The sequence below is a fragment of the Camarhynchus parvulus genome, chromosome 22 (genome assembly GCF_901933205.1).
Source record: "Camarhynchus parvulus chromosome 22, STF_HiC, whole genome shotgun sequence".
Lineage (NCBI taxonomy): Eukaryota > Metazoa > Chordata > Aves > Passeriformes > Thraupidae > Camarhynchus > Camarhynchus parvulus.
The window spans coordinates 3,468,145-3,481,689 of record NC_044592.1 but is presented as its reverse complement, the minus strand read 5'-3'; the positions used below and the strand labels follow the sequence as shown (position 1 = coordinate 3,481,689).

The 13,545-nt window shown below is 48.0% G+C and overlaps 1 protein-coding gene across 1 annotated transcript in view; it reads left to right on the top strand.

The window, feature by feature from the left end:
- The window catches only part of LOC115912681 (netrin receptor UNC5D-like), a 103,292-nt gene that overhangs the window by 81,595 nt on the left and 8,152 nt on the right, over positions 1 to 13,545 (top strand). Inside the window, 5 exon segments of the mRNA XM_030964337.1 lie at positions 892 to 1,269; positions 3,781 to 3,865; positions 5,990 to 6,158; positions 7,437 to 7,664; positions 11,245 to 11,394. Coding sequence (XP_030820197.1) covers positions 892 to 1,269; positions 3,781 to 3,865; positions 5,990 to 6,158; positions 7,437 to 7,664; positions 11,245 to 11,394 — 1,010 coding nt within the window.

The window sequence follows — 13,545 nt, the reverse complement described above, 5'->3', positions numbered from 1 at the left end:
TTTCAGCCCAGTTTCCCTCAGGCATGAAGCTGTGGGTTTGTGTAAAAGGTCTGCAGGAAGATGTTGTCACCCAGTGGGGTTTAATATAAGGAAAGAAAACAACAAGAGAGGCAAAAGGGCAAACACAACAACTGAATCCAAACCAAAGGAGGCTCCTCCTTGGATTGTTCCTGCACTCTGGAGCTGCCTGAGGTGTGGCAAACACCAAGTGTCAGATCTTGGCACCAGCTCTGCTCTCTGACGTGGCCTGGTGTTTTGGAAGGAACAGGGCCAAGGTCTGACACTTCATAGTTTGCGAAACTCAACAGGGATTTTGGGCTCTGAGAGCTCGGGGAGGGTCGCAGAGGGGACGGGGGAGGGTTGTTGAGGTGTCCCCTTGTCAGGAAAATGAATCCACAAACACCAGAGGTTTATGTCCAAAAAGGAGACAGAGGAGTCCTTTGACTTTATTCCAATAAAGGGAGAGGCCATGGGGCATTCCCTGGGGTCTCTCAGATTTTTGGAGGACGCAGCCTCCCTTTTTATCCCAATTTCCAGCCACATTTCCCTTCTCTCTTTCCCCATTTCTGAGGTACTTGAGAGGTTCAGACATCCCAGAACACCTGATCCCACAAGATTCCCCTCTAATGTATAACCCTCCCTTTTAATTTTTAATTCTTATGGAATGTAGGGGTTTTTCCCCATTGTTTCTTTCATCTTTCAGTGTCCAATTTCATTTATCAGCAAACCTAAAGTTTATTTGTGAAAGCAAATCTCTTTTTCCATTCGTCAGTCAGTGGAATCCTTCCCACTGTTTCTTTTCTCTCCCAGTGCTGGTTTTATCCACCAGCTTGTTTGGAAAGACAAATCCCTCACTCCTCTCACCCTCCATCCCTGCTGCTGTCCCCACAGGTAACTCCCTGCTCCTGAACTCGTCCCTGCAGCCCGAGCTGACAGTCAGCAGAACCTACAGCGGCCCCATCTGCCTGCAGGACCCCCTGGACAAGGAGCTGATGACCGAGTCCTCCCTGTTCAACCCCCTGGCCGACATCAAGGTCAAGGTGCAGAGCTCCTTCATGGTGTCCCTGGGTGTCACCGAGCGGGCCGAGTTCCACGGCAAGGCCCACCCCGGCACCTTCCCCCACGGCAGCCCCAGGCCCTTTGGGACCCTCCAGGCCAGGAACAAGGCCATGTTCATCCAGAACCTGGCCTCCATCTCCAGCAGCAGCGAGCTGAGGAGCACGGCCCTGTTCGGGCACCTGGGGGGACGCTTGGTGGTCCCCAACACAGGTGGGTGGCTATTGGAATAATTACCAATATTGTGGATGGGACGTGTGGATGGGACATATGGATGGGAGCTTGTCTGGCCCTTGGTGCTGAACCAAATAGAAACAACTGTGGTGTTTCACCCCACAGACACTTTGGGCTGGCTGGTGTGTGGTGTTTCACCCCACAGACACTTTGGGCTGGCTGGGTGTGTGGTGTTTCACCGCACAGACACTTTGGGCTGGCTGGGTGTGTGGTGTTTCACCCCACAGACACTTTGGGCTGGCTGGGTGTGTGGTGTTTCACCCCACAGACACTTTGGGCTGGCTGGGTGCTGCTCTGGGCACTGCAGACAAGTCCAGGCCTGCAGGAGCTCTGGTGGTGCTGGGATGGAGCTTCCCCCCATACCAGGGGCTGCTCCTCAGGTTTCCCTCTGTGCAGAAGCTTTAAGGTGATGGTGAAGGAAAGGAGTCGGTTCTGATGGAGGGTTTGGATCCAGAGCTTTATTCTGGCCCACAGGCCTCTGAATGCAGCACCAGCTCCAACAGAACTCCCTGAGCCCGTGGCTGCTGCTCCTTTAACCCCGGGAGAGGGGCAGGGAAGGGGCAGGGAGCCACCAAGCAGGGACAGGAGGGGAGGGACAAAGGGACAAAGGACACCTGGATGGCCCAATGCCCCCCAGGGGTAGAGGGCATCCTTTGGATCTGCCAATTCTGGAATTCCAGAATGACAGACAGTGCTGGGAGGGGAAAGGAGAGGTGACTGACACACCTGGGAGGGAATTATCAGGGATCCGAGGCTCTGAGGCAAACCGTGACATCACACCACAACAGGTGGCTCCTTGCTTGTCAAAGCACGTAGAGGAATTTGAGCTTAGGCTGCCTGATGTTGTGTTTTATAACTGAATTTTAAAAAAATTTAAAATTTAAAATTTTTCTCCAGGAAAGAAGAAGCAGGGGCCCCGTTAATGCAAATTTTGGAAGTAGGGCACGTTGCCCACACAGGACACGAGTGATCAGAGGGAAGCCTGGGCTGACGACTGAAGAGGCATTATGCCTATTTGAACTGTTTTAAATTACTGCCTCTCTTGATGTCTTCAGCATGAAAGTCACATTAATCAAAGCTGTGCCTTGCTTGGATGCTGCTCCAGAGGAGAGGCTCCCCGGGAAGGGTCGGTGCTGGATCTTACATAAAGGGCTCACGTTCCAGCAGCACCTCCAGCCCCACACCCCTGCCCCATGGGGGTACACAGGGACAGCCCCACTGCCCACCAGGCTCCTGCCTCTCCTGCCTGCCCCTTTTCCCCTTTCTTGGAGCAAAAACCTCCCCAGATTCCCGAAGCAGGGCCCCTGTCCCAGGCTGGGCGCTTGGGACGCTCCCTCTGCTTTGTGGCTCCTCTGCTTTGTATGCTTTTTGAGTTTTGTGGCCTTTGTGGGACGTGTTTCAGACCTGCAGGGTTGTTTGTTTGTTGTGGAATGAGCTGAGCAGCAGATCAGAGCCTGGCAGGGTCACAGCCCTGCAGCTGCGCCCCAGGGCTGTGCTTGCATCACCCCAAATCCCAGCCCTTACCCTGGGTATTTTCTCTCCCCAGAAGGCAGCACAAAAAGCCCAAATACTGCCAGCTAGGTGTTATCGTCCTTCAGCTCTAGTGATATTTATCCACTTTAAATTCAGCTCTGTTTTCATTTGAGCAGTGGCTCCAGGATTATCTGCTGCTCTCTGGTTGAACTGGATGATTTAGAGCTTTATCCTTCATGTCCCACAAAACGGGTGCTTTAAAGGTTACCATAAAAAACGCGGCTTGTGTTTAGAGAGGATTGATACCAGTGACAGCCCAGGCATGCACAACGTGGGGAATGTTTTCATTTCTCCACAGACTGGTTTTGTGCTGAGGAAGGAACATTGCAGAGGCACGAAGTTAAGGCATGAATTAAGAATTCCCTCACACTGTATATTTAGCTACTTTATGTAATGATAGTCCCATCAATTAGATTATTAAAATATGTATTTGGTCCACTTGAAATTTATGTAATTCTTGCTGCTTTTATGTAAGATCAGCTGTGCCAAGCAGTTGTAAATTCCAGTGTGATCGAGCTGGTGCCTCACCAAGGCTCTGCATCGTGTGGCAGATGCCAAACACATCCCCCTCTCCTGAGAGTGAGATTTAAAACTGCCCTGTTAACTTCTGATCCACTCTGGTGCTGTGGAAGGAGGATGGGATCACTGGGGTGCAGGAGCTGGGATGAGTGGGGACAAAGGGATGATCCCCCTCTCCATGGGGAGATTCCCTGAGATCCCACAATGATCAGGTGTGATTTCAAAAAGGAAAGAGCCTCCAAGAGGTTTTATGGGAAATAAGATGTCTTTTCCTTTGATGGGAAAGCAACAGCTTTATTTTCTTGGATAGTTTACATTCCTTTCATCTGGTGAGGTTGCCATGAGAAGCAGGAGTGCAGAGGAACATTCTGGTGGGGCTCCCTGTCCCTGACAGCCCTGCCCTTCCCAAGGGTTATTCCTGCCCTTGCTCTTTTCCAGGCGTCAGTCTGTTGATTCCACACGGGGCTATTCCAGAGGAGAGTTCCTGGGAAATCTACCTGGCCATCACCCAGAAGGAGTCCAGGTGAGGGATCCGGATCATGGTCCTTCCTTTGTTCATGAGTTTGGGGTGGAAGGTGCAGGAGCCACTCCTGGTGTGACCCTGAGAGGGACACCCAAATGCCCTTGGAATGCTGCTCCTGTGGAACCCTTGGAATTCTTGTGCCTGCTGCTCCTCTCCCTGCTCAGGAGGAGCTCAGCACCTTGGGCTCTGGGGGTGCTTTGATTATTTTTTTTTTAGCCTGAGAATCCTACAGACACTTGGAAGCACCGAGGCTTCAGCAGAATTTATTATTGTGGCACTTGAGAAAGGGAAAAAAGGAATTGGCTTTTTTTGTTACCCGGTTGTGTCTTTTTTTTCCTCCCCTGCAGTCTCCCTCTCACCAACACTTGTACACACAGACTGAGGGGAGGCTTGGAACATTCCAGCCTCTCTCTAGCAGGAATGGTGATGGAAAGGGCATTTTCTGGGCACCCACAGCTACAGCTCCACATCAGGGCACTGGAATGGGGTACCCAAGTCACCTTGGGCTTTTCCCCTCTTTATATCCTGGTTTTATTCTTGTATCTTCTATTTTTTATCTTGGTCGAGGTCCTTTCCCTAATTTTTACCTCGGTTGAGGCTCCTCCTCTCATTTTTTATCTTGGAAACACCATTTGCTTTTGTTTGAAGAGGAAACTGCACGCCCAGTGATTTAGAACCCAAATGGATTAAAATACAACCAAACAGCAACAAAACCAGCAGGGCAAGAGGTTTCAATTGCTGGTTCAGTGTCCAAGGGATTCTCCTCCACTCTGGCATTGCTACTGCCTGGGGATTTATTCCAAGAGAGACAGAAAACACGTGGGTGTGGGGGTGGCTCCAGTTTGTTGGAGTGGGAGAGAAGAAAAGCAGATTACACATCTCTGGAAGGCAGCAGGCAGAGGATGCAGGCAGTAACTGAGCCCAGGTGAATCCCTGGAGCTCAGGTGGGATCTCCCATGCCTATCCCAGAGCCACAGCCACTGCTCCACCTGGCCCAGCCCTAATTCCAAGCACAGCCCTGTCCCCGAGTCTGTAAAAGTCACTGAGCTCCCTCCTCCTGCAGAATACAAATGGGTTTTCAAAGCAGAGAGATCACACTCAATCTGGAAGAATTTATGAGCCTGTGTTTTTTCAGCCATAATTTGTTTTATCTTCGCTCCTGTGAAAATATTGTTGATGGCAGCGTTTGAAGGCAGAGCACGGTGGGGACGGGACCAGCTGGTGCTCAGAGATGGGCTGGCTGGCACAGAGCAATTCCAGTGCTGGATTTGGGTTAAACAAATTGAAATGTGTTTTAAATACCAGAGTCCTAGACTGACCGGCCTCTGATTGGAGTTAGATGGGGTCTAATGGGTTTGTTTCATCTCCAGCTGCTGCTTCCACGTGAAACGAGCAGAAATGAGCAGCAGTGTGGGAGCCCAGGACATTCCTCTGACTGCCCCGGGGGACTCGAGACCCTGGCAGGGGGCTCAGAGACCTTGGCACAGAGTCAAAAACACCTGTGTCTTCGATTTTAGCCCTTGGAAACAATTACCAACTTTGTGTGAGGAAAATATTGTTACAAGCCACAAGAGTTTAGATAGAATGATAGTGAATTTATCACAGGGTGAAAAAAGTAGAATTTTGGGGTTTTAGAATGGGGGTTCAAGAGGCAAGATGGAGGAATCTGGGTGTGTCCTGTCCTTCTCCTTCTTTCCTCCATCTTCTGCTGTGATAGTGACACTTTTGGATTGGTTTAGAGTAGAGACAGAGTGTCTAACACAGGTGATAGGTATTGGAAAATTATTGTAAATAAAGTACACGTAGTTCTTAGTATAAAATGATAACACCACCCTGAGGGTGGTCAGTGTGCCACGAACCAACATGCTGGACAGATCTTAGCAGGTCAGAGAAAGAATGTAATAGATAAGAAATTATTATTTCTTATCTAACAACCTTGAGAATGAGAGACAAGGAATCCTAACTCCTTCTTTGGTTGCTGGGCTGGGAAAAGAGATTTTCTAACACATCCCGGGGTCATCCTGACCACAGAGACCCCGAGACAGATGAGGGGGATGCTTGGATTTGAACTATTTTCAGTGAATTCTCACTCCTGACAGCCACTCTTGTCTTTGCTGCCCCAAGCCTGGAGCCAGAGGGCCCGGAGGTGCTGCTGGGGCCTGAGGTGAGCTGCGGGCCCCCCGAGCTGGCCGTGAGCACCCCCTGCGCCCTGAGCATCCCGCACTGCGCCCACGCCGACCCCCAGCACTGGAGCATCCACCTCAAAAGGAGGACGCAGCAGGGCAAGTGGGAGGTAAGCCCAGCCCCAGGCTGCACCCAGTTGTTGTCACATCGGGGTCATTTCTCTTGAATCACGTCGGGGTCACCATTTGTTGTCACTATAATGCAAGCGTTCTATTGTCAGTACATTGCAAGGGTTCCATAGCGCTAGAGTTTCATACGTCCTTGATGTTTCTTGTAGGCATCTCCTCTAGGCACTGACTCTTCCTTGTCCTCACAGTAGCCAACTGACTCCAGTTCCCCTCAACCAACCAATCCACTCTTTCATAACACGCTTCTTGTTGGCTACAGCTCTGGCCTGTTAAAATCAGGCCCGCTCCTAATCTTTAGTAATTGGTTCAGCTGCAACCCTTTAGGGGATAAGATTACATTCTATACTTCCTCTATTTACTTATATTCTATCCCCCTACACCCGGTGTGGAAATGGAGTTGAGTCTTGGTTGTGCAGAGGTTCTGGTGGGGATAGACACAGAGAAGAAGAAACAATCGCAGTGAAAAAGATTTTGTGTTTTGTGAAGAAGCAGCAGAATGGGGTTTGGGTGTTTCACCCAAAGATGTGCAGAAGTTTATGGCTACAAAGCCCAGCCATGGATGCCATGGCTGCGGCCTGTCCTTCTGTCCTGTCCCTCTCTGAGCCCCTGCCTGAGGTTTCCTGTGCTTTAAGCCATTCCCAGTCCCATTTTCCTGATACAGATTTACTCAGAGCTTGGGCAGCTCCAGCAGTGCTGGCCTCAGACAGCCTGGGTCACTGAGGAGAGGGACGCAGACAGAGGGACAGATGGACAGAGGGTCACAGGACACACAGACAGAGGGACACAGGGCAGGACTGAGCAGCAGAGGCAGAGCAGAGGGAGTTTTTGAGGAAGGGAAACATGGCTGTAATGGGTGTTCTGGAAGGAAGTCAAAAGCCCAGCCATTGTTCAAGGTTTGCTTATTGACTTTAACCTTCAAGGTAATTTTTTAACTTGACACTGGGGGGAAAAATTAGCCAGAAAGTCAAGAGCACTTGAAAAAAGCTGCTAAAATTGCTTAGGCATCATCATTATTATTGTATGTACACAGCGAGCTCTGTGCTGGGCATGGCCATAAATCCTCCTGCTGACTCAGGGCTAAATTGGGAATATTTACTCAGGGAAGCAGTCCCCCTTCTCCCCTTCCCCCAGAGTGGCTCCCAGCAACACTCTGCATTCCAGTTGAATAAAAATAAAGAATTAATGCCATGACTCCTATTGTGGAGGCCTATTGATTCCACTTCGCTTTATTCTCTTTAAACCTGAATTTCATTTTGCAGGAAGTGATGTCTGTGGAAGAGGAAACTACTTCTTGCTACTGCCTGTTGGATCCTTATGCCTGTCACATTCTCTTAAACAGCTTTGGAACTTATGCCCTAATTGGGGAACCCATCTCAGACTGCGCCGTTCGACAGCTGAAAGTCGCCGTTTTTGGCTGCCTGTCTTGCAATTCTCTGGATTACAATCTGAGGGTTTATTGTGTGGATAACACCCCTTGTGCATTCCAGGTAAATGCCTTCACTTTGCTCCTCTGGGCTTGCTTGGTTTTCCCATTAAACCCCTTTGCTCCTTTCATCCCCAACCTTAACCCTATGGGAATATTGGATTTTTTTAAGAACTTGCTGCGCCATTTGAATAAATCCCTTAAATTCCCTGCAGTTGTGGATTTACACTGAGAGCTTTAGGGCAGCCAAACTCTCTTGTTTGCTCTCTCATTTTTTGCCACATTCTCAGCTACCCAAACTCACCCAGCCCTGGTTTACAAAAATTCAATTATCCTGCATTTCCTCTTGAAAAAAACATCAAACCAAATCCCCATGTGGCACTTGGGATGAGAATGATTTTCCTGCACCGTGTTCCAGGACGCAACAGTGACATTCTCTGGCTTTTGGTAAACTCAGGGGCTCAAAATATGGGAAATTTCAGAGGTTTTTGGATAAAATATGGCAAATTACAGAGGTTTTTGGATAAAATAAGGGGAATTTCGGAGGTTTTTGGACAAAATGTGGGGAATTACAGAGGTTTTTGGATAAAATGCTGTTCCTTGGGGAACTGAAATGCAAACAGTTGAGAGATGGAATTTGCCATAAAATATGGCAAATTACAGAGGTTTTTGGATAAAATACAGGGAATTACAGAGGTTTTTGGATAAAATGCTGTTCTTTGGGGAACTGAAATGCAAAGAGTTGTGAGATGAAATTTGCCATAAAATATGGCAAATTACAGAGGGTTTTGGATAAAATACAGGGAATTACAGAGGTTTTTTGGATAAAATATAGCAAATTACAGAGGTTTTTGATAAAATACGGGGAATTACAGAGGCTTTTGGATAAAAAATGCTGTTCTTTGGGGAACTGAAATGCAAACAGTTGTAAGATGAATTTTTTCCTTCCCTTGCTGTGGCACAGGAGTGGGAACAGGGCTCTGAGTGGAGCTGCTGTCTCTGTGCTGCTAATAAAAGCCAAGGCACCAAAAGGATTGTTAGAGGCTCACAATGGCTGCCTAATTATCCTCTTTATAACACTTAGACAATTAGTGGGTACCGGTGTCTTCCTGATGAGTCTGGAGGAAATGATCAGAAGAATAATTACCAGTTCTCTGCCTTGCCAGGAGTGAGCAGGGTGTGTGTGGATAGTGAGACAATCCTGCATTTATGGAGTGATGCAGCCCTAAGAGCAAGGCAATATCAGGAATACGGGGAATTTCAGACGTTTTTGGATAAAATATGTCAAATGTCAGAAGTTTTTGGATAAAATATGGCAAATTACAAAGAGTTTTGGGTAAAATATGGGGAATTTCAGAGGGTTTTGGGTAAAATATGGGGAAATCCAGAGGTTTTTGGATAAAATATCAGGAATTTCTGAGATTTTTGGATAAAATATGGGGAATTACAGAGGGTTTTGCATAAAATATGGCAAATTACAGAGGGTTTTGGATAAAATATGGGTAATTTCATTTTTGGATGAAATATGGGGAATTTCAGAGATTTTTGGATGAAATATGGGGGATTACAGAGGTTTTTGGATAAAATATCAGAGTTGGGGTTGCCAAGTGGTGTTTGGCAGTTAATCCTGCACAGTGCAGGTTTATGTAAGAGACAAAATTCCCTTGTTTTTGAATTTTTCCCTGGCTGGAAACTCTCCTTGCTCCTCCAGCAGCTGCCTTGGGCCTTTGGGAAGTTCTGAGTGTGCTGGGAAACTCCTGGCTCTCAAAATTGAAGAGACCCAGATCCTTTGTGTTTTGCCCCAAATTCTCCTGTTGTGGGAGGAGCCCCACATGTGTCACTGAAGGCAGAGCAGCACTCACACAACATTCACAACCATCCAACATTCTCCAAGAATTTTGAGAATGGTTAAGAAATAATCTGCTCCCTCTGTGGCTAGAAACCAAAAAACTGAAGTCTCCCAATATTATTCCTTCAGATGAACCCAACCACCTCTCTTGGTTTGGAAAGACAGGAGTCTGCTCAGGAAGGCAGGAACCTCCCTGAAATGGAAAATGTAAAACCCCTCCCTCTGAACTGTTCTAAATTTTAAATTAAGGGGCTCTCAGGCAACAAATATGGGAACAGGAATAACAGTTCTTTAATAGGGAAGAAAAAACGATAAAATAAACAATGCAGTAACTAAACCAACACTGACAGAGTCAGAACCCCACCTGACACCCTGTGGGTCAGGGTGCTGGCAGCAGTCCCATTGGAATTGTGGCTCAGCCCTCCTGCAGTGTCAGGGGTGGTTCTGCTGGAGCAGGGATCCTGGAGAAGGGTGCAGTCTCTGCCTCTGGAGATCCAGGGGCAGAGGCAGCTGCTGCTCCTCTGGGAAATCCAGTGGAGAAGCCGGGCTGGTGTTCCAGAATCTCCAGATTATATCCAGGCAGGAATGCTTGGCTGGTGTTCCAGAATCCCCAGATTATATCCAGGCAGGAATGCTTGGCTGGTGTTCCAGAATCCCCAGATTATATCCAGGCAGGAATGCTTGGCTGGTGTTCCAGAATCTCCAGATTATATCCGGGTAGAAATGCTTGGCTCCTCCCTCTGGGCTCCCATCTCCCAATGGGATGCTGCAGTTCTTATCAGCCATGCAGGGACATTCAATAGCCTCTTATCAGCAGATGTCCCCCCCAGAGGGAGGAGTGGAAGAGATAAGGAAAACTGCCCACTGAACAGAAGACAACTGCCATACAGATGGCAAATGGAATAAATACATCTTGCCTTGCAGTCTGGAACACCACCAGGGGTTAAACCAACCTAAATGCCTGGAAAAAAAATTGGTTTATAATAGAAATCCATTAGTGCAGTTTCAGAGAGCTGGAGCATTGAATTTGCAGAAGGTCACAGTGATTCCAGGAGCTCCTCTAACGGCGACTTTGGTCCTGACAAGCACTAAACCCCTTCCACGGACACACATTTGATATAATTTATGTGGATTGAGAAAGGTAATTTGGAAGCACTGCTTGCCTGCTGATTTTTAAAGACTTCTGCAACCTTTCCTCCCTCACTGGTGTTTTTACTGCAGCACCACAGGAATAAACATTGCTTAAGTACTGGCAGGGGTGATTTTTTTTTTCTGCCATTATGTTTTAAATTCACTGAATTACATAAAAATTTCTCTTGGAGCAGAGCTCTGGAGGGCTGTAGTGCAAACCCCTGCCCAGAGTCTGCCCTTCACACTGCTCAGGGTCTTGTGCAGTGATTCTGGAAGTGCCCCAGAGGTGGGAAATGGAAGTGAATGATTTCACCTGAAGTGTTTGAGGGCTCTGAAAAGCCCTGAGAGAAGTTCCCCAGCAAAGCTGCTCTGGAGTCCAGCTGTGCTGGGCTGCACTGGGGGTGTTGGAGAGTGGAGACAGCCAAAAATTCAGTGTCCAACCAGCATTATCTGCCCAGAAATGGGGCTGGCAGTGCCCAAAACCAGCCTTCTGGGAAACATCGATATCAATTATTTATAAATATAAATATTTATATTATAAATACCATCAGCTGCCTATGAGAGAGACCACTGTGGGGGAGCCTTGGACCCCACAGAGAGGGATTCTCACTGGATTTGGGGTTTGTTCCTGATGCTGGAAATATTCTCTCCTCCTCCCTTGCAGGAAGTGGTTTCCGATGAAAGGCTCCAGGGGGGACAATTGCTGGAGGAACCCAAACTTCTGCATTTTAAAGGCAACACCTGCAGCCTCCAGATCTCAGTGCTGGACGTGCCTCCCTTCCTGTGGAGAATCAAACCCTTCACTGCCTGTCAGGTACCTGGCATTTCACTGCTTCCCTCTGCACTGGGGGAGAACCCAAATGAAACCAAAATGAACCAAGGTTCCTTTTATTTAAAAAGCTTTAAACCCCCCGAGCGTTTAACAAAAACATGTTGCCTTTTGGTTCTGACAAACACAGATTTCGTTTACACCAGAACGCTGTAAATTTGTCATTTTACAGAAACGCTTGTGCCTTCCCCCATTTCAGTTGCCTCCAACAGAAGGCAAATATTCCTGCTCAAACTTAACCACTCCTCAAGATGTTTCTAATATCTGTCATTGCAGTTTAGATATAACTATGGAAATATGGCTAAAAATGACATTTAAATGTAACCATGAGTTCAAATCACAGCACGCAGAGAGCAAGCATTAGAACTGAAGAGCAGCAAATTGATTTTTCTCTTCTCCATTAATTAGAGAGGCTGTTGAAAACCGAAAAGGAAAAATCAAAACAAAAGAAGAATTTCCAAGGATTTTGATGACTGGAAATCTTAAGGAATGTGCTGGCACATGGAGTGGGCTGGTTTTAAAACACAGCACTCAATTAGAATGTACAATCTCCCTTCTCCCAGAAGCAGAGACACAGTTTTTGCATCCTCCAGAATTTTGGCAAAAACCCTGTTTTAAATGTGTTGCCACATTCCCCAAAACATAAAACATAAGAGGGTAATGGGCTCTGAAAGTTATAAACACAGACCCAGAGCCAGAGCAATCCCCAATTATCCCTCATGGGGATAATTCAGGCTACAGCTTAAGAAATTAAATAAATTAATCCTTTTCAGCTTCTTAGGAAGAAGAGCTTTTTGGTATTTTGATTGTTCTTCTCACTTACCTGTATTTTAAAAGCCAAACCAAGTAGGGTCAGGATGTCCCAGTCCTGCCAGTGTGTGCCCAAAAGAAAATCAAATCAGAGGAGTTTCCTCTTAATGCAACAAATTCACTTCTGCCCTCAGCAGATTATAGAGTTCCACACTTTAGTTATTTTATTGTCTCCTAATCCCTTCTCCAAACACGAAGAATAAATGTCTGGAATTCAACCTCCAAGTGCCATTTAGAGCCTGATCAGAGCAGGGCCTCAGGGCTGGAAAAAAGTCCTGTGCCAAACCCAGGGCTGCCCTGACCCAGAAGAAAATTTGCATTTTATAACCGGTGTAACTGGTATGCCTTGGGCAGCTCAGAAACACAATCACTGTTCCTCAGAGGAGCTGCAGAGCCTCCCCTGGCCCGGTGCTTCCCTCGCAGTGAAGAGTCTGGTGACAGCTCTGGTTTGCTTCCAGCCCCTTTATAGAGAAAAGGATCTATTTTTGCACGTGGAGTTTCTTCCAGTGTTCCCTGGGTTCCTCTCCTACGTCCCACCCTGTGAGAGCAGCTGCTTGTGCTGCCTGGCAGGAACAACTGAACACAGCCTGTTCCAGGAATGTCTCTGGTCCAGCAGCAGAGCCTCCCCGGGCAGCGTGGGGAGCAGGATTTATGGAAATTACGTCTCAGGGAGGCCGAGCAGATGAATAAATCACACTGAAGAGCTGCTGGGAGGCAGCTGGTGGCAGGTGGCACCAGGATTCCTGCAGATCCTGCTCAGAGCCTGTGTTTGTCCTGGCCTGGCACGAGCAGCTGCCCAGGGCTTGGCTCCCTTCCCGCCGGGGATCCCTGCGAGCTGTGGGTGGTGCAGGCAGAGCAGGGATGGGCCTGGCAGGAGCTGGGCACACACCTCTGGCTGCTCAGATCTGCATCTCCTGGAGAATCCAGCTCTGCCTGGGGCCAGGAGATGATTTACAGCACCTCCATCTGCGAGGAGCTTAATTATAAACGCAGAGTGGAGCTGAAAGCATCTCTGGAATACTCCAACCCCTCATTGTTGCAGCACTCCTTGCTGCTCTGCTTTGTTTCACACAACTCCTTTCAGCTGAGTGATTCTTCCACTCGGAGTGAAAGCAGAGATCATCACCCTGAAAAAAATCTAATTACAGCTGCTCCACTTCTAACATTTTGCTAATGTTGCCTTTATCATTGGGAGCATTTTACTACTGCTGCTGCTCCCAGCTCGAGATCCAGCCTGGGGCTGGGGAACAGGCAGGGAGCTGAGGCAGCCAGGGCAGATCCTGGTGGGAAATTCCTTTGGAATGGAGAAGGGAAGGATGGCAGGGC